The sequence below is a fragment of the Artemia franciscana genome, chromosome 14 (genome assembly GCF_032884065.1).
Source record: "Artemia franciscana chromosome 14, ASM3288406v1, whole genome shotgun sequence".
Lineage (NCBI taxonomy): Eukaryota > Metazoa > Arthropoda > Branchiopoda > Anostraca > Artemiidae > Artemia > Artemia franciscana.
In genome coordinates, this window is record NC_088876.1 from 4,012,974 (window position 1) to 4,035,273 (window position 22,300).

The following is a 22,300-nucleotide window of genomic DNA, read 5'->3' on the forward strand; positions in this document are numbered from 1 at the left end:
AAATTCTCTCTCGCTGATATCACATTTATACAATTTTTTCACCTGTATACAGTCTTTGGTGTTCATTAAAATGGTCTGATCGAAAAAAAGCTCTTCCTATTGTACGCTAGGGTTTATTCCGGATTAAGTAGATTCTAAATAGATGCAAGTGTCATTTCACTTTAGTTTCTGGGGTATTTTATCATTTTCTGGGAATATTTTGCGGGTTCCGTTTGGGTATATATAGATTAGGGGAGTGATTTAATCAGTGCAGTTCAATTTCAAGCTCAGTTGAGTATATTTTGATGGGTTTATGTTTCTAGTTTAGTTATATAAAATAAAATACAGTAGTAGCCAAGCTCTCGCTTCCGTTCAGGCGTAGGATTGAGAACCAACCAAAGGTACTGTATTACCAACAAGATTATAGTACACAATATTCCTGCATACATCACATTAAAACGATTTTTTCCCTGTATGCAATATTCGATGTCTATTCAAATGCATTAGCTGAGTGAAACTCCTCTTACATAAATCACATCTAAATGGTTTCACGCCTGTATGCACTCTTTGGTGAAGATTCAAACTGCCTGAGCGAGTAAAACACTTTTTGCACACATCACATTTAAACCGTTTCTCACCCGTGTGCACTAATTTATGTTTATTCAAATTCTGTGACTGAGAAAAACTCTTCTCGCATACATCACATTTATAAGGTTTTTCCCCTGTATGTACTCTTTGATGTGTATTCAAATTGCACATCTGAGAAAAGCTCTTCCTGCATACATTACATTTAAATGGTTTTTTCCCTGTATGAATTCCTCGATGTCTTTCCAATGATGAATGGAAGCTAAATCTTTTATCGCATATATTGCACTGATAGTCTTTTGTGCAAGCTTTCCTAAGCAAGCCAATATTAGAATCTGAAGCTTCCATAAGCGTATTGGTATTATTTGGTGAAGTATCTGCAACTCCTACAATAAAATTAAATAAAGGGGATAGATAAAACTTAAAACACTAGAATAAGATATTATTTTCAATCATATATCCTACAGCAATCACAAAAAAATGTTACAAATTAAAAATAAGAGCTAAGAGCTCATATGGCACTTGTAACGAGGCAAGAAGAGCTAAAAGCCAAGAGCTCATATGGTATGAGCTCTAACAAAATCCTAAGAATCAATAGATTGATTTAAAAGGAAAATCAGACGCTTAATGCCGGCCAGGATTTAAAATAAGACCTCTGAGTAACGATGTGACCTCTGAGTATGAAATTCTATGATACAGCAGCGCTGGCCGGTGCCAAGGAGTGCAAAACGCTTTGTTTCCTGATATGCATTCGACTAACGTCCAAGAATATTATATATTTTTTGTTTGCTTTTTGTTTTGTTTTAAGCAATCGGTGTTGGAGAAAGGCCTAAATTTTTCTCGTGTTTTGAAAAATAGTTAATCAGTTCTGCAGAGGGTCGTACTTAGAACTTTTGTTCGGAGGGGGGGGAGGGGTACTGAACAAAAATCTATGTATGGACTTTCTCAAAAGGCCTAAAGTGAGAATATTAGGAGTTTTTTTCTAAATTTTAAAAGTCAGTCATTGACAAAAATTATCTTAGTAAAACAGAGTAAAATATCTTAGTAATAACTTATCTAAAATAACTATCTAAATAATCCTGAGAAATTGGCAGGAGATTATATATATATATATATATATATATATATATATATATATATATATATATATATATATATATATATATATATATATATATATATATATATATATATATATATATATGTATATATATATATATATATATATATATATATATATATATATATATATATATATATATATATATATATATATATACATATATATATATATATATATATATATATATATATATATATATATATATATATATATATATATATACATACATATATATATATATATATATATATATATATATATATATATATATATATATATATATATATATATATATATATATATATATATATATATATATATAATACGTGTAGAGTAACTTTTTATTTACAGCAATACATGAATACTATTGATCAACAAAAACGCAAATGCCTTATGGCATAATTAAGCGCATTACCAGTTACAAAAAAAAGTTAAATCAACAGCAGACTACATTTTCAATAATTTAACGGTTACATCTTCCCAAAATAAAACAACAACAAAAAAACTGACGCTATAAAGTCGCAACGTGTCTCTTTGATACATTAAAAAGCTGAATCATATCAGAGCGCTCTCTAACTAGTAATGGCAAAGAGTTTCAAATTTTTTGGTCCCATGTGTCCCATTGGTCTCATGTGACGAAGGCTAAAATTGGTTCTAGTTGTGGGTTGCAATGCCGATAAAAAAATATGATATATGAGATGTGGGGTGATTATGATATTGCAAGTTTGCCGCAAAAACTGTAGAAAATCTTGATGGAAGTTCATCAAAAGTGAATAGATGGCGAATAAGGGAAATAGAAATAAGATAAATCTGATTTATCAAAAATATGCCAGAGGACCCTTTTATTGGCCTTTTTTTTACCCTTTTTATGCTAGACCCTTTATTGGTTTATAAATCCATGCGAAAGTATATGCCAAAACTGAAGTACAATTAAGGAAATAAGAGTGGACAAGAGAAAAATAAACTGTATGATAAACATTTTGAAGACAGACTTCCATTTGAAGAAAGAACCGTGAAAGAATCCCAATATTTCTTGAAATTTTCGGTGACAAGATTTTAATGTGTTCCCGGAAAGATATATTTTCATCCTGAAAAATTCCAAGATACTTAATATATTGAACACGTTTAAGTTCAGCATTATTAAAAAAAAAATAGAAAAAGAGTTTTTTTCTCTATAATTTTTTCATACAAAAAATAGAATTAGGCTGTATATGTATAAATATATCATAATTTGCACTTTACTGAAAACGAAATAGATTTTAAATGTTTTCTCTTTTTTACTTTATTAAATGAAGAAATTATTAAAACTTTAAGGAATAAATATCAGTATATGTATATTAAACTGACAAACTGACAAATAAACTGACAAATTGACAATTGATAAACTGACAAATTGTCGCTCTCTTTTTTTCAGTAATGTGTCAATTAGGTTCTTGTCTGGAGCAGGAATGGGGGTTGCCAGCCCTACACATGTTAATTTTTACTCGTTTTGAGTTTGACGCAGTTATTTACTGTAATTTCTATTCTTTTTGGGTATCATTCATTCATTCAATCAATCAATATCTATTGCCCAAAGAACACACAAGGGTTCAATATGGAGTAGATGAGAAGACTAAAAAAAAGTAAGAAGAAGACACTCACAAAGAATATATACTACAAAGGATAGTTTCAAATATTTCTATTAACACATAGCAAGATGGAGGCTATTTGTCCTATCAAGCTTAGAAAAATAACGACCGCGACGCTCCTCAGCCACGGTTAGTGGCTCAGCTTACCCGTAAGCTGACACTAGTCTTTTGTTTCTAGCCCATAGGGGTGTACACACAAGAGAAATTTTGCGAAACGAAAATATAGAGATCTAATAGTCTTTTTAACAGTAGCCGTAAACACATTCCAAAATGGAGTCAACGCGAGGACTTGAGGCATCGCAAAAGCGTTGTACACACGGACAAGAATACGCCCTCTGTAGCTAGCATCGCAGCAAACTATCACACTAAACGTTTTTCTAAGTTTCTCACTTAGATGAGAAATAAGGAGAGCCCTTGTCGTTTTTACACTATTCCCTATCGGGAGACCGAGGTATTTAATACAAGCAAATAACTGAACACTCTGATTTCCTAACTGTAAGGATCCAACATCACCGACAGATTTGCCGGAAGCAAGGACCTCGCTCTTCGAAGTATTAAAATTGAGAACAATTTCGGCATATTCCCTACTAAGCACAGAAAATTTTCCTCTACAGACGATAAAGTTCTACTTAAATTCAGGATATCGTCAGCGTAATTGAGTACGGAAAGGTTCAAACCTTTAAAAACAAAACTAATTCTAGCCTTTTTCTGGGCTGTAACCACACTATTATTATACAATGGTGGCGAATTTACCATTATTGATAGTGATCTTTGGTAGTTTTACATCGAAAGAGTTTTTTACAATATTTTTGCTCATTTTTGGCTTAATGTAGCTCTTTACATTTCTTTAATAAACTAGTTTTGTGGAAACAGTTTTTAAAACTAAGTTATGTTCGTTTTTTATTTCCATTACATAAAAAAACTAGTTTTTCTAACTGAAAGTAAGGAGCGACATTAAAACTTAAAACGAACAGAAATTACTCCGTATATGAAATGGGTTGTCCCCTCCGCAATCCTTCGCTCTTTACGCTAAAGTTTGACTCTTTACCACAATTCTGCTTTTTAAAACAATTAAAAGCTTTAGCATAAAGAGCGAGGGACTGCGGAGGGGACAACCCATTTCATAGACGGAGTAATTTCTGTTCGTTTTAAGTTTTAATGTCGCTCCTTACTTTCAGTTAGAAAAACCAGTCTTTTTATGTAATTTCTGAACGTTTTTGAATTAATGCATGTTTGATTTTGGCTCTCCACACATAAATTATTAAAATGAAATTTACATTTTAATTCCTTTTTTGGCTAAATGGCTTTCTCTTAGTTCTGATCAGACGATTTTGAGAAATAAGGGATGGGGAAGGAGGCCTAGTTGCCATGCAATTTTTCGGTTACACAAAAAGGCAACTATAAATTTTAATTTTTAACGAATTTTCTTATTAGTAAAAAATATACGTAACTTAAGAATTAACTTACGTAACAAACTTTTATGTTCTTAAATTTTTATTATGTATATGAGGGGGTTTGTACCCTCGTTAATACCTCGCTCTTTACACTAAATCGTAAGTTTTGTGCCGATTCTTTAAGAATGACCCCTGAATCAGAAAGGCCGTAGAATAAATAGTTGAAATTACTAAAAATACTACAGCATAAAGAGCGAGGTATTTATCTCCTCCTTAATACCTCGCTTAATACTAGAGGAGGAAGTTACAGAAGAAAACAAATCCCGAAAAATAGATGATTGTTTGATGCATTAACAGGAAAAAGGAATTGACTAGAGGAGGAAGTTACAGAAGAAAACAAATCCCGAAAAATAGATGATTGTTTGATGCATTAACAGGAAGGAGGAATTGACTTAAGGAGGAAGTTACAGAACAATAAACAACAATAAACTTGACGCCTCGGCCAAGATAGACCTAAAAATAGAAAGAAATCCAATCTCTCACTGCAAAAGTCCTAAAATCAGAAGTCAGATTAAGAAGTAGCGCCAGGTTTCAAATCGCTAGAACCCAATAAAATGTAAGAACTCATTTTCAAACAAATATATAAACTCAATTGAGATACCAACTCTAGCAGAATCCATAAAAAAAAACCTTTAACTAGAAATTCTTTCAAAGGTACCGAAGGAGCGCAAACACTAGGAGCGTGTTTTTGACTATATTACAAACTATCAGAGGGTTAAAGTCAGATAGTAGTGATACAATACCAGAAATCGTTTGAAGTGCAAACTTGATAAGCGGATTGATCCGAAATAAAATATATAGTATTACCCAGGGAAGCAGCGGTTATTTTCCTGCATAATAATCCCTCTTTTATCACAAGTTTCTGAAAGCTTCTTTAATGAAGAGTTAAAAGTTGACAGTTACAACAGGAATATTCAAAAAATAAGACTGAACTAGGCTGTTGAAAAGGACTCAAAGTATTGAAACTGAAAGTAGGTTTAGAGTTTTCTGTAATTCTTAGGTGAAGATTTGCATCATTCAGCAGGTCTCCCGAGTTAGACCTGAGTAAAGAGCCTTACGAAAAAAGTTCAAGAAAATTGCGCATGCAAGCTCAACTGAATACGGTGTCCTAAACCGAATCTAAAAATTACAAAAAAAAATACGGTATAAGGTATGAAAATCAAGAAGTCAAGAAAGTATAGCTTCTTTAAAAATAATACTAAACACAGATAAAAAGAGATGAGTGACGATGATTTTCGGATAATTCCGTAACACATTCAATATAATTGTTTATTTCAGTGGTTTCCCAATGGCTTCACTGCAATCGGAGAATAAGATGGTTTTTTGTATATTAAGAATACCATTTATAGTATTCTATATACTAATATAGTATTATAGTATTAATATAGTATTATAGTATTTTATACAAAAAGTATATTTTCAGGCAAATATTTGTCACCTGTTTCATTTCATTAATGTTTCCTTTCATCAATTTTGCATAAAGCTTGTCTAAAGTTTCTATTTTTCACTTGAGCTCTCAAGAATTTCATGCATGACTTTCTTCATGAGATCTAATTTCTATAATTCTCATTCTGTAAAAATTGGGAGAAGGCAAATTGAAAAACAAAAGGCTTTACTAAAGTTAATGCTTTATACTATAAAATATACTATGTAAGAAAATCTTACCGAAAATCACAATTTATCATCGTGAAATCAGATGATAATAAACGAATTCAAATCTTGATTTATACGAAATTGCAAATGATACAGTTTTTAACTTTATTTTTAGCTATTAGAAAACAATCATCTTAGACCAAATAACCAGTTTAGCATTTAGGACAATGAAATGAGATAAGAGAAAAATTCCGTCTTCAGATTAGTGTAAATTCACAGAATTTCGTCCGCTTGTCCTTCCAAGTTTTTCTTCTTTTTTTTTAAATTGCCCAAGATTGAATATATTTGATTCTAAAAATGAATTTTTGAAATATACCTTGACAGTCAAAAGAAGTGGCGCCTGATTCCTGCATGTAAGGTTGAAGTTTACAAGATCCTGAAAAGCCAGGAAAACTACCCAAAGGAACAGCCTCACGTTTAGGAAACAAAGGAAGGTTTGGAACGTTAACGACCTCCTCATTATGACTTGGTAAAGCATCTTCAAAATCTAAAACAAAATATAAATAAATTGGGTTAAAAAAACTCAACAATAAAGCTTACTAGACAAATTCAACCAAATTTCTTGTTATTATACGTTAATCACGACAATTGATAATATTAGGCAGCAAAATAGCACTGAGAGTCTTCCGGCTCTGTATTTTTCAGTATTTTTCTTCCCACTTTTTCCCAGTACTTTTCCCACTTTTTCCCAGTACTTCTTCCCACTTTTTCTCAGTACTTTCTTCCCAGTACTTTTTCAGTATTTTTCTTCCCACATCACTTCGTATGGAAGCAATTGTGTTTGATACTTCGGATGTGGCTCACTCAAACAGAGAATGATATTTCGAATGTCCTTTTTAAGAGGCAAGCGCGATAGGTCAACCAGCCACCCCTCTCCCGTCCCCTTTAGCTGATTTCCCTAACAAGACTTCTAAACAAAATGTTCAATATAACCATTTTGCCCAAAATGATAGAACGTTCATATCTCTATTCCTCTGCGTGTAAAAAAAAAACCCCAGAGCATTCGAGTTCCAAAGTTATACGAGTTGTCCAATGTTTACATTGGACCTGCTACATACTGGTTTTGTGAAATCGAAAGGAAGGCATGCTTTATCCTTGGTCTTTTGGACTAGATAATCACACTAGCTGAAGGAACTTTCAGGCTAATACCCCAACGGATATGATTTTATGTCCTCATGAGTAAAATTTTTTATTTTAATTAATTCTAAAAACTGTCTATTTACTTAATTCTAACTGGCAAAATTCGAAAAAGCAGTAAAATCCGAGTTTGGAAGTGAAAAACTGTTGGAAAAAATGGCAAGAAATCACCAAGGCTGGTCAGAATTATCACTAATTTAAAATTAATCATTAAAACTAGTGACAAATCAAAAATGTTATTCCACTGTTAATGGCATAATCTTTTATTCAGAATAATTTTTATTTTTCCGAAAATTTCCGAGAGTTTTAAAGGATTTTGGGATTACTATCTTAGAAACTAGAAGAACCATAAGAATAAAACTTTCCACAATAGACATAAAACCTACAATACATCCAGTGACAATGTTTTGAACTCCTACTAAAATACACCAAATTCCACTGTTTGTTCAAGTTAAATAGAATTTGATATATCATATTAATCTTTTGACATGGGCTAATGACTATTTTTTGTCTCAAATAGTAGCCTAAGGTATCTCCGAGGGAGGTATTTTGGATTTTCTACCTCATCCTTGTTTTAATCTCAGTTAAGGAACATTCAACTATCTAAGAAATTAATCGAGTTAGGATAATAAACCTCCCAGAAATGGATACTAAGCTTCAATGATCACCTACCAAATTGACGAAGATGTAATGTAATGTGATAAAAACAAATGGTATTACTAATGGTTGGGACATGGCTTGTTAGATTACAAATACCTTAAGCTTGTTAAGATCTGTTCTATTTGAATTTTTTTTGTTAGATTCGCATTTAAATGCAACTATTTTAAGAAATAAATATATCATTGAACAGCTAAAAATCTAAGCTATGCATTAATATGTTAACTGTAGAAATTCTTCGAGATTCTATTCTTCAAATCATTTGTCAATTGACTTGCCTACAGGGGAGTATTTCTAGGAAGAGCTAATTCGCTATCCTATTTTATCGTATTTACCCATCTAGTTTACTATTGGAAAATTACATTAATTCTTTTTTTTCTTTGATTTGAAAAACATTACTTTCCTTACTTAACATCAACAAGTTCTCAATACTCTTCATGTGTTCAATAGAAAAAAGTTGTACAGCCCAATTGTGACTCAATCGTTACACGTAAAATGGGCGGTACAAGCTATTAGTTCAACTTTCAGTGTAAAAAGGACAATTTTTTGCATTTTCACTCCATAATTCAGCGTGGCAATTCAGGAGATAATTCATAAGATAAAAAATATCTTAATAGTTTAATGACAACAAAAATAATGATTGTATAAAATCACCGTTTTTAGGAGTGAATAGACTTACGGAGTGAGGGAAGAAAAAAGAATGCTGTAATTTTGATGTCCTTATTATAAACTTCTTCGTCATGAAAATTTCCGACATGGTCCAAATTTCCCCATGGTCGCCGTGAAAATTTCCATCATGTTAATTAAAATTTTTAATTTTAAACATACCCTTTTAAGAAGAAGATGCTATAAAGGAAAACTAATTTTGTGGTTGTGTTTCAAAAACAGTTTCGATAGACCTATTTCTGGGCCTGCTATTTTTATATTTGCGGATTAATGCTAAACTACTTCATGTTTTTTTGATTTTGTATTTCATTTGTATTCTTTTGTTATTTTCTATTCTATTATTCTCTTTAGTTTTGCATTTATTCCTTCAAGATTTTTAATAATATAATAAACTGAATCCATGTTCTAATTTCCTGTACCTCTTTTAATTGAGAAATATTTCCAACATGGTCTTGCTATATACATTTAGAGTAGAGGTAAGAAATCTTTACCATTTTCGAATACGTTTTCTAGGTAAGTCAGATGGGTTTTTAAACATAATAATAAGAAAAAAATATTGAGATGTCAGAAAACTCACTTCCATTCTCGAGAATATTTGATTGGAACTCAGAAGGCTTGAAATTACATTTAAGCTGTTCCAGTACACCCGGAGAAACCACCAAAGAATCTTCATGTTTGGGTAATAAAATATCTTCACTAAAATCAGGGAATGTTTCTTCAGCTGCTAAAGATAATTGAAAATAATCAACATTAAAACCCTCATAAAAGTAACCATTCTGATATTACAACTTCTAAAGAACAAAAAATAATCATTACATGGTGCTTCAAAAAAGAGAAAACTTAATATTAAGAAAATCGGAAAAAACATTTAGACATATAGTTAGATTTGATGTAATTGTATAGGCAATGTAACTGTAAATTAGACAAGTAATTTTCTAGTTTAATGTGCCAGAAAAACATCTAAAATATTTTGTGAAGACTGCCGAAACTAGTTGTGGAACTCAGCCAAATCTCTCGGCATTTTCTAGACAAAATTGTTTTAACAAATACGTTTATCTAATAACTTCTCGTTGGCTTAGTTAAAAGTAATGATTCTCATAAATTCAGAACAAACTCTAAATCATCAGCTTTTAAAAAAAACATATATAAATTTAGTTTATAAGAATTTGGCTTGTAATGGTGCTTGAAGATTTTAAGAATTTGGTTTGTAGTGGCCTTTCACAGACTAATGTGTACAAACGCTTTACTTACAGTCAGTTTCCCGTAATGAACCTGTATATCTAGGAATATCAAATTGTCATAGAATTACTGAAAGCAATTGATTTTCAATAACTAGCAAGCATTATATATAGTTAGAAGAACAATTGAGTATTCTAGTTTCTTCATATTGTAACCGGTTAATCCCCATAATAGACTTCATAAGGCACCTGCCTTGAATGGTACTGCCCTAGTTGAATACACCACACCCTTTGGCCTAAATCTCGTCCTGCTCCCGCAGAGGTATATCTTTTTTTGATAATTTAATTTAATGGAATAGCAAAAGAGCTGATTTTCGTAGGATACATTCTGGTCCTTTATTTTACTTTATGTTACAGAGGTATGCCTTTTTTTTGATAATTCAGTTTAATGGAATAGCCAAAGAGCTGAGTTTCGTAGGATACATTCTGGTCCTTAATGTTACTTAATGTTACAGAGGTATGTCTTTTTTTGATAATTCAGTTTAATGGAATAGCAAAAGAGCTGAGTTTCGTAGGATACATTCTGGTCCACTATGTTACTGTGGTACCCTTTATTACAAAAAAAAACTGACGTATCGAAAATTTACAGACCAATTCAGACGCTTCAAACTGGACTTCAGGAATTTCAGAAATTCGTGTCCCAGGGTTAGGAAACATGAAATTAGAGAATGCAGAATTTATTCACTCAGGCAGGAAGGACGGTGTGAATAGGCCTGGAGTAAGGACTTATTTTGAATAAGGATGCTGTTAAGTAATGTTCAAGTAGGGAAGCTCATAATAATAGAATTCTAGTTTCTCATTTCATGGCTAAAAAGTTCAAGGTACCAGTCGTAGTGGTATACGCACCAGTAAATCGAACTAATAGAGATAGAGACTCAAAGGAATTTTACCCACAGCTGCAAGAGCCAAAAGACAGGGTCGAAGGTAGAAATATGTTAATTTTATTTGGATATTTTAACACCCAGGTTGGTAGAAATACTAATAGGGATAGATGGCATTCTAGCACAGATACATTTGTCGCAGGAAAAAAAAGTAATGGTTATAAACTGCTGAAATAAAAATAAATTTTTTTAGACCTACATTTGCCAAAATGGCAAAGCCTTATGACCCTAAAACACGCACTACTAACATGAATAACATGAATTACCATCGAGGTATTAAGATTTCTGCCACTGCAACACAATAGTTTTGTATTCTAGTAGCTCTGTTTATGATAAATTCTAAGACAGATTACTGTCATTAGTGATTCATTAACCACTACTTTCTACATTGTTAAGACTACATTACAAATCAATTATGTATTTATGTATTTAGCAATTATGTATTTAGCACAGGAAGCAAAGACCCTTACCATTAGCTGGAGAATATCTAGAATATGGTGTTGTAAGAATACCAGGATACCTATAAATCAAAATTATACACATGAACCAAAATATCAAAACTAGTTATGGATCTTCACAGTCAAATTTAAAGCAGTATTTTGTAGTTTTAAGCATTAGACGTATCAATATTTGATAAGGTAGACTACTGATTATCAAAGGAATCTAAACTACTACATTAATAATAATACATAAATGCTGAGCAATGCTACAGGATGGAAAATCCTTCAATTGCTCCAAGTTGCAATTTAAGGTAATTTAAGGTAATTAGTCTGATTGTTTTTTCAATAAAAAGTATCCCTTTGAAGCCCCATAGGGCATCAGATCATTATAATTATTAACAATTATGATTTATAAATCATAATACTTAACGCGCCCGCCTTAGGCCGCATAGTGCATTACATTATTATTGAAAATGTAAAAAAAAAACTGTTTGTTATATTGATTTCTTTGGAAATCTTCAGTATTCTTAATGGTTCTGAGTGAGAGAAGGTTGACTAAAAGATCTTTTTAAGTAAAATCTGTTTTTGTTAATTAATTATTTATTAATTATTAATTTATTAATTAAATTAATAGATTAGGTTAAATAAAAGACTTTTAAGCAAAAGCTGTTACTCTTGTTTCTTATATTCTAAACAAAATAAACAAACAAAAAAAGGAAGAACGAACACGTAAATGTTGGTTTCCTTTACTGATTAATTAAAAAATAAAAGACTAACCTGAAAAATTTAAGCTTGTATTTTGCATCCTCTCTCTTCTTTCCAAAATCCGATTCCCAATGAGCTTAAAAAAAGGAAAAATTATGCACGGAAAAAGGGACAAATCTTTAGAGTTGGGATAACTTCAATATCAATGACGTAATCACACATCTTTTAGTAATGTCAATCAGTTATTACTGATGTCAATTTAACTGTTAATATGAAAAAAATCACATCCCCAAAACTACCAGGTTATAACATAGAGACGGGATGAACAAATGAACAAAAAAAAAAGAACAAAAAGGTTATAACATGGAGACGGGACTGGCAAATGAACAAAAAAGAACAAAAAGAACAAAACTACCATAAAAGAACAAAAAAAAGTGTTTCATCTCAGAAGCGGTTTTACCAAACAGATTATGAATTTCATCAGATTAAGTTGTATTTATACACAGAAAAGGTGAGTGGATATCGCATCAGTTGTGCATAAATATGCATGCTTTTGAGGCTCTTAACCCCCTTTCATGCACAATTCCACTTTATGTTAGTAAAAGAAGATACATGGAAGTTAAATTTGGAAAGTTGAAGAGCCCAACACACCTGCACAGAGGTTTGAATAAGCCTGTTAGCTTCAAAAATAAGAGATACAAAATCAAAATAAAAAAAGACTAATTCAAAATTTCAATCAGAATATCAATAAATATAAACCAATTGTAAATATTAATACAAATATGAATATTCAAGTATAGTTGAGAGAAAATGTTTTAAGTTGAGAGAAAGAAGTACAGGTTAGTAAAAGTTCTCAGTTGTACTAAGACATATAACAGCAACACTTTGCATAGCAATCAAAAAGAAATAAAAAATACACAAAATAAAACTGGGAATGCCTACCCAGTTAAAAGTATTTTTCTGATTTGTTCCTTACTTACAGTTCATTAGAACGAACAATTTGTTGATTAATCCTGAGCTAAAATTTTCATTTGTTGTAAAATTACAAACAATAGGGAAATACAGAAAATACACTCTTTTTGACAATTTGGATGCGTTTTGACTCCTTCAAAATCATAAGAATTTGCTACTGTAGCAAGCTCTTATAATTTCTTAACCAGTTTGGACAAGGATGGAATCATTCATTAATAAAATCAGAAAATTTTGCCAATCCTTTTGTATGAAACATAAGTTAACATGATTCCCTAGTAAAACGCAGGAAAACAAGAAAGTTCTGACAATTTGTTTTAATTCAGCTCTACATCCATCCCACAGCTTTATTATATTTCCAACATCCGACATAAAGCTTCATTATATTTCTGAGTATTTACATCAACACTACTACTACTACTACTACTAATAGCTCCTTGCAGCACCAAGCCAGCTAAGGCCAACACAGCTACGCACACTCCTCCAACCTAATCTATTCAAAGCCTCCCTCTTTACACCCTCCCAGGAAGTCCCATTTCCTTTGAATCTTTACTTATGACATCCTTCCACCCTAGACGAGGAAGACCTACTTTCCGTGTAGCCCCAGACGGTTGGCCAAAAAGGACAATTTTCGGCAATCTGTCATCCTTCATCCGCAGAACGTGGCCTAGCCATCTCAACCTTCCTTTCACTATAGCCCCAGAAAGCGGGATGGAACCACACTTTTCGTACAATCTACTGTATGAAATACGGTCAGTCAGCCGGGTACCCAGAACAATCCGTAGGCAATTTCTCTGGAAAACATCTAGCAAATTTTCGTCTGCTTTTCGGAGCGCTCATGCTTCAGAACCATACTTGACCAATGTCATCACTGTAGCTTCCAATATTCTAATCTTGGTTTGTAGACTTATCTTTCTATTCTTCCAAGCTATACACAAAATATATACCAAACTATACAAAGCTATTCTATTTTTAACATATTCGCTGCTCCCGCCGTCTTTACTAATAATACTACCAAGGTAAGTAAAGCTGCCCATCTGATCAATCTCTTCGTTACCCAACGTCACCTTTTCATCTTCACTTATTCCTATCTTTAGTGATTTAGTCTTCTTAACATTAATTTTCAAACCTATTCTAGCACCCTGATCTAGCGAAACCTCTAAAAATTCGTTCCTTTTGCTCACACTTTCATCTAATATGCTTAAATCATCAGCATAATCTAAGTCCAGGAGCGTTCTTCCTCCCCATTTGATTCCATGGTCTCCAATTGCCTTTCCTGTGCTCCTTAAGACGAAGCCCATCAAAATGATCCATATAAAGGGGGATAGAACACAACCTTGCTTAACACCTGATTTAATACAAAACCAGTTGCTAACCTCATTTCCTACCTTAACTGAAGCAGTATTATTATCGTACATAGCTGTAATGTATTTGTCTGGTATACCATATAAGGATAAGACCTTTGCTAAAGCTCTTCTATCAACAGAATCGAACGCTTGCTCATAATCTATAAAACTGAGGACCAAAGGTGTTTGACAACGAAGGGACTTCTCAAATACTGACCTAAGAGTAAAAACTTGGTCGACACATCCTCTACCTTTTCTAAAACCGACTGTTCTTCTCTTAAAACTTTGCCTACAGCATCTCTCAGTCTAAAAAGTATCACATTACTAAGTAATTTGCTACCTACACAGACCAGACTAATGCTTCGAAAATTACGACACTCACTCTTGTCACCTTTTTTTTCAGTGATTTAATTAAGGTTTTCCTAAAATCGTTAGGTACATCCCCTTTTTCAAATATCATATTCATAATCATCAGTAGCTTATTTCTAACCTCAGAGCCACCATATTTGAGAAACTCATTTATCACACTATCAGCAACTGGAGCTTTATTATTTTTTAATCCTTTTAGTACTGTCACTAATTCTTCCTCCCAAAACAAATCTTCCTTCACATCCAAGGAATCACAAACTTTTTCATTTTCATCTCTATCTTTTCCTGCAACTGTATCTCGGTTTAGCATATTCTCAAATTGTTCCGCCCATCTCTCTTTAACTCTTCCCTTATCACTAATTGTGGCCCCATTTCCATCTTTAACTGGGACTAGTCCCGGATTGACTACTCCCTCTCAATTTATTAACTTGCCAGTATAATATTTTATTATTATGCCACCTAGCTGCATCTTCCAGATCCTCAGCCATTTTATCCATGACCTCCACTTCACATCTCTTTAACTCATATTTTAATGCTTCCTCCACTTTCTTTACATTCCTTTCGTTTTCATATGATCTATCACTCAGATAATTCTTGTACAAACCCCTTCTACTCTCTATTAAACGTAAAACTTTTTCACTAATATTCCTAGCTGTAGTCTTAACAGTCTTCCCTAAGACACCATCAACAACTTCACAAATTGTTTTTCTAAAACTATTCCATCCATCTTCCAGATTGTTAAATTTTAAACTCTTAAATTTAGTATTCAACTGTTCCTGGAAGGTTCTCTCAAATTTTCATCCCGGAGTCTACCAACATCATAACTTTCCAGGAGGTAAGTTACCCTTCCGAAATTTTAGCTTTGAATTAACCTTAGACACTAATAGATGGTGATCCTTACTTTTAACGTCAATAACAGCACTCCTACATACCCTAGTATCTCGTATTAATCCTGCTAGTCTTCGATTTACAATAACATAATCAATAAGGTTTGCTGTCTTACCATCACGTCAATACCATGTCAACTTATAGGTTATTTTATGACCAAACACCGTATTGGTTATAACTAGGTTGTTATACCTACAAAATTGCAAAAGTCTGTAGCCATTACTATTTTCTTTTCCTACACCAAAGTTACCTAGGCTAGGATACCATCTATCCCTGTTTCTACCAACATGGGCGTTAAAACATTCTAGTAAAAACCCCATATTTCTACATGGTACCCTGTCTAATTACTCCTGTAACTGTAAGTAAAATTCATCTGAGTCACTAGTATTTCCGTCAGTTGGTTCAATAGGGGCATATACTACTATAGCTGATACCCTGAACTTTTTAGTCATAAAATGAGCAATTAGTATTCTATCATTAATACCTTCCCAGCCCAAACAAGACTTAGAAGCTTCCTTTTTCATCATAAACCCTACTCCCTGCCTATGTACCCCATCCTTACTGCCACATAAACAAATTCTATGTCACCTAATTTCATGCTTCCTACCCCTGGGATATGAGTTTTTGAATCTCCTAATAAATCCGGTTCAAACCGTCTGATTTCCGTCTGAAGTTCCAATTTTCATGTTCGTTAAATCATTGAAATTATTTTCGCCTCAGGGAAAGCAACGATTCCGGATGCCAGATTTCCGGATGCAGGACGGGGACCAACATATCTTCCCCCTGGGACATAGATAACTTCGAAGACCACATTGCCTTTCCATGACAAAAGTAAAACAGTTAAAAATAGGGATGATACCTTTTTATTGACAGTGAATAGATATAAAATTATTTAACTTGATATTTCGAACACATATACAGTGTTCATCATCTGCTGATGATTTTTACTGCTGATGATGAACACTGTATAGTTGTTCGAAATATCCAGTTAAATAAATTTATATCTATTCATTGTCAATAAACAGGTATCATCCCTATTTTGAACTGTTTTACTTCCCCCTGGGATCTCCAGTAAGTTGGAGGCTTTGTGCAATCCTGGGCCCATCTTGGTCACAACATGGTTTTCAGCACTTGGCAATGCTCTTCTATCAACAAGAGTCGAAATCCTGCACAGACAGTCACAAGCCTATTACCTCCGACTCATTATATATTCATGCCCACAAATATAATGCTAATGCGGGGAGGCAACCCATAGTAGATAAATTAGCTAGGAAGATGTTTTTCAGCCCGAAAACGCCCATCAAAACAAACGAAGCCCAAAAAAATATCCGTTAATCAGGATCCCGTAAGAGTGCTATGTTGTTTACTAGGCTATAATTTCCTCAAGGGGCACCACTTCTCAAGTGGATTAAAGTTGACCGCAAGTTTCCCAGTCTTGTAGGTACCCAGAAGCATTTTGACAACCAGGGTTAATTTAAACTCCTTTGACTAAGTTCAATATATTTGTGCATAGTAGCAGCAAGAGCAATGGCAGTAGCCTCAGTTGCACATAGTATCACTCACAGTTGCAAGTAGTCACAGTCATAAGTAGTCTCAGTATCGGTCGCAATAAGTTACAATCAGAGCCTTTAGAAGTTGTTGTCTCCATCGAATTAGTAGCAGTCGCAGTTGCAGGTTGTGGCAATCACAGTCAAAATTACTTAAAGTCTTAAATAGTTGCACAGACATAAATAGTGGAAGTCATAAGTAGTTTTAGCCACAAGTAGTAAAAGTTACAATTAGTTATTGTTGCAATGGACAGTAGTAATAGGTGAAATTGCAAGTAGTCATAATCACAAGAAGTCGCAGTTGCAAGCAGTAGCAGCTGCAGTCACTAGCAACTGCTAGTTACTAATAATTTAGGCTTCAGGCTATTTTTTCAGAGATCCATAAGTTAGGTCTCAAACTAATATTTTACTATTCAGACTGATTTAAATAATAATAAATATACAAGAATCATCCTGAAATGACAACTTTTTTCTCATTTGCCAGTTTCTTTTAAATGCGTTTTCTAATTTTTGTTTACAATGTGCCATGAGCCACTGCTATGGGCCATAAGCTATTACTATGATGCAACTATGATTAAATATAACACAGGGAAAAGCCTTTTGGCTGGGCATAGTAAATAACAAACCCCAGTTGCAACAAACTATATCATAAAGTTTTACTGTAATATCATTTATGGCTGTAGTCAGCGATTATGATGTCATTGATTTTGTCATTGATCAAAAAACTGATTTTATTTTAAATATTCTGCTTTGGTGCTTACAAAAAGCCCTAGAAATAGCAATTTCCTCTCAAATGAGCCACTAAACTGCCTTCTTTGATGTCCCAGTACCCTGCCAGTAGTAAAGAAGGAAAAGAAAAAAATGAAAGAGCACAAATCAGTGCCACCCATGCAAAAAAAAAATGATTTTTCTTGTCGTTCAATCAAAGGGACTGTTGGTATTCAGTCATTGCAGTTAATATGGTGTATTTTTGTTTTAATCTAATGCCATGTTAGGGCATTTTAGGCTGATATCTGAAGTTCCTTTAATTTGTATTCAAAGTTAGATTTTACTATTGAGACTGATTTAGATGACAGTTACCAATTTTTCTAGCTCGTCAGTTTTCTTTTAAAATACGTGTTAATTTTACTTTGTTATGGACTGTTATTTGTTCTCTTCTAGATTGCAGCTAGTGCAGGTAGTGGGATCAAAGGCAGTGGTTGGTAGTGAAAAACTTAGTCAAATTAGAGTAAGGCAAGACATATAGTTTCTGTGAGAGGCAAAGCAGACAAACTTTTTTCAGAGTTGCACAATAGTAGTTAGTTTCACTTCTTCAAGATAGTGTGTCATCCTAGGTTGGAAATTCTAGCCATATTCAGATAGTCTGTCAAATCTGTGAGCCATTTGAAGAGTATCGAAGACCAAAATATGATTCGAATTCACTATGTCCGCAGGACTTGCAGACTAGTGTGCGAATGAAATTGTTCGTATTATATGGGCTTTCCCTACAGGGAAAACTCACTGGAATCATCAACTGCAGCAGACACGATTATTTGCAGTTACAACTAAATACCTTTTCGCTAGATACCTATTTTTTAAAAGGAAAAATAGTATTTATTTTATACTGGTAAGTAGAATAACTTCTTTTTACAAGGAAGACAAAACAAAAACAACTAAGTTTGAGAAAAAAAAATGTATTAGAAAAACTGGACCTTGTTTTGGTCCCACACTTGAACTGAATGAACTATTTGTGATTTAAGAAGAACTTTTATTTTTAAGGACACAGACAGATTTAATTCATATTTAACTATTCTTATTGCTGACCCAACAATAGAAAGAGAACTACCAGTTAGCCAAATGAAGAAAGGCCTGTTTCAAAATAAAAAGCTATGATCAATCATGTGCTTTGAAAAAAAAAGTTAAAAAGTAATAAAAGAACATAAATGCTTACTTTTTCACTGCCATAATCAAAATGTTCTCCATCATCTTCAAATTGACAAGAGCTATTGTTCCTCCCTGCGTCAATACCTACAGCAAATTCATCTTTGACCTGCTGAAAAAAAACAATTCAAATTAAAATGAATTTTATCAAAAGATTAATACAAAGAGAAGGGAAAAATTTCATCATCCATCCAAATCATGCATTGTAAGCATTGATAGATGACCTGTCAAATATCATGAGAAAGTTGAGATTTCCTTATATAGACTATACATCATACTGTTTAGTAAAACACAGACACATTTTTAGAGTGGTTTTTAGCACAAAATAGATTATATGAATACCCTTTTCGAATTAATTACTGTGGACAAAGATAGTTATTCCAGAGAAATACTTGATGTGACTGTCTATGCCAGAGCAAATTTCCCAAGACCCATCTGCCACTAAAAAATAAATAGACAATTTAGATAAATCCTTATTTTAGCATGTTCAAGGGCGTGAAATTAAAAAGCTTGTAAAAATACAAAAGTAAAACAGTTCAAAATAGGGATGAAACCTTTTAATTGACAGTGAACAGATATAAAAAAATTTAACTGGATATTTCGAACACATATACAGTGTTCATCATCAGTATACACTGTCTCATATACACTGTATATGTGTTTGAAATATCCAGATAAAAAATTGTATATCTGTTCACTGTCAATCTAAAGGTTTCATCCCTATTTTGAACTGTTTTACTTTCGTCATGGAAAGGCAGTGTGGACTTCGAAGTTATATAAAAATACAAAAAAAGTACAAAAAATTGCACACGCCCAGGAGCCTTTGTAAACAACAACAGTTAAGGGCCTGTTGCCATATTAAAAAACAAGAGGAAATACTGACCAGAAAATGCAGTTTCCTTAGAATTTTAACCTATGTGGCAGAGACATCTTATGGCAGATTTTTAATACGACTGGAAAAAGATCCCACCTACGAACTATAGCATACAAAAAATTCTGAACTGAAAACAGTCTCTAAAGGAGTTAACATTGAAAACTTATTTATGTTTGCCTAATTGAAAAATCAGGAGCCTAAGGGTTTTTTTTTGTTTATCTTGGATTTGTTTTTAACAAGTTTTGTGGATTTTTTTTTGTTTTCCTCAAAAAGTTTAAAGAGATCACGTATAAAGATATTTGGCAATGCCTTTTTCTAGCCGACATTAATGCATTTTGTGATGAAAAACCACTGAAAGAATTTTCTTCACTTAAAACTAATGTATGAGGACCCTAACCTCACATTTTACATATCAGATCCTTTCTCAATATATAAAAAATAAGTCTATTCAAATCAATGGTCAGAAGACTTTGATTTCCATAATATTGAATCCTCTATCATTGTCTTGTAGGAGAAAAAAAGAGATTGAATTTAACCAGTTAAATTCAAGTTAGATGCTCCCAGTTAAAGGGAGCACTATGATAGCCTGTTGTAAAATTACCGTAAAATAAAAACTCGGTGAGTAAAATTGGTAAAATTAGGTAAAATTGGTAAAATAAGATACCCTTTATGAAATACATGGTAAAATTGGTGTTTTAGACTTACCCTTTAGATACAATACCAGTTGAGCATTTCTTTTTAAGCATTACTTACAGCTTTTAATGAAATTTTTCAATTATTCCAATTTTCCTGGGCTTATAAAAGGTAACGCCTATTCATCTAGCAGCGGTTCCCGAGCCTTTCTTCCTCATAGACCCCTTTCATTAATTTTGCTGGTTCTGGTGGACCCCCTCACTTAAGTTTCAACCATATTCCTAAAACCCTAGGAAAGAATGTGAAGATTCAAATTAAGAACTGAGATCTTGTTGTTGTTGTAGTCCAGCCAGACACTAACAGTTTTCAAAACAGAAAGTAAATTTTGATTGGTTACTTTTCGTAATGCAGTACGATTGCCCCTGATTTAAATAGGAGAGTAGAAATTTCAATTTCGTTTCTAATGAAAATCTTGAAATTATCCAAGGGTAAAATATGGTGAATTTTTATTGGGAGGAGGAGGGGGTTCCGGGGGGGTTGTAAACGTTGGCTCCCAGGGAAAAGCCAGCATGAATACAACATTTTTCTAAGATTTGAAATTAAAAATAAAAACGCGATATTAATTCTACTTTGGCCCTCTACATTGTTGAAATAATATTTGAAGCCAATGACTTCCCATATTCTTTTAGGAGGTAACTGAAATTGAAAAAATCCATACAGATCTTCCTTTACATAGAGATACTGGAGATTTCCAATAAACCCAATTTACAATAACTTGAAATTAAAGAATTAAAATAAATTTTTTCTTCACTTTACATTAAGATCATCTGATCAAACTTTCAATATAAATTAGATCATTATACAAGCTACGTAATTCACTAAGCGGAGAACTTCTTACCCAATCTAATCGGTGAATAGTGTTTCATTTATTCTGGCTGGGGTTTTTGGTTTGTTAAATTCAGTCTTATTTCTGCTAAGTTGGAATTAATTCAACAGATGAGTTTTCCTTCTTTTTTTTAAGTACTGAAGACGACAGGACAGAAGAACCAGACGAAATATATGCGTCTATCATTTTCGCATATTTTTTGTCTCCTGGCTGACATTACCCTTATTTTTTTCGGCTATTTAATTTTTTTTGTCATATGTCACTGCTGCTTCTAGCCCTTTCAGTCTTTAACAGCTCAAAGAATGAATGTAATTTTATTTTAGCTAATATTTCACAATTTTAAAACTCTAATTACCTGTATTATAATACGCTTTATCGTTCTGATAACAAGATACCTAAGTCAAACAGACCGCCCTTTAAACCAGGGAACATAGCTACACACAATACAAAATCATATTCAATCTTTTTTCTGCAAGCCTCTTTACGCTTTTGTCGTCGTTATTTTGCCTCTTTACGCTATTTTTACGTCATAAAACATGTAAGATGCCGATAAAATACGTAAAATACCGGTAAGTTAAGTAAAATACGCTCTTTACGTAAAATGAATAAATTACATAAAATAGGTAAAATACCTATTTTATGGGGATCTGCGAAAATACGGTAAAATATGTAAATATTAATAATTATAATAAGAATAATAATAATAATAATAATAATAATTT

General features: G+C 32.7%; 1 protein-coding gene across 5 annotated transcripts in view; it reads right to left on the reverse strand.

The window, feature by feature from the left end:
• Positions 1-368: 368 nt before the first annotated feature.
• The window catches only part of LOC136035197 (zinc finger protein 28 homolog), a 41,539-nt gene continuing 19,607 nt past the window's right edge, over positions 369-22,300 (reverse strand). For 2 of the 5 annotated variants that reach the window (XM_065716790.1, XM_065716791.1), the window contains exons 3-7: positions 19,196-19,297; positions 12,219-12,282; positions 9,460-9,606; positions 6,739-6,909; positions 369-950 (exon numbers count right to left, since the gene is read on the reverse strand). In XM_065716790.1, the coding sequence (XP_065572862.1) occupies positions 433-950; positions 6,739-6,909; positions 9,460-9,606; positions 12,219-12,282; positions 19,196-19,297 (1,002 nt within the window). In that variant the 3' untranslated portion in view covers positions 369-432. The remainder of the gene's footprint in view (positions 951-6,738; positions 6,910-9,459; positions 9,607-12,218; positions 12,283-19,195; positions 19,298-22,300) is intronic. The other 3 variants (XM_065716793.1, XM_065716792.1, XM_065716794.1) reach the window with 3 other exon arrangements.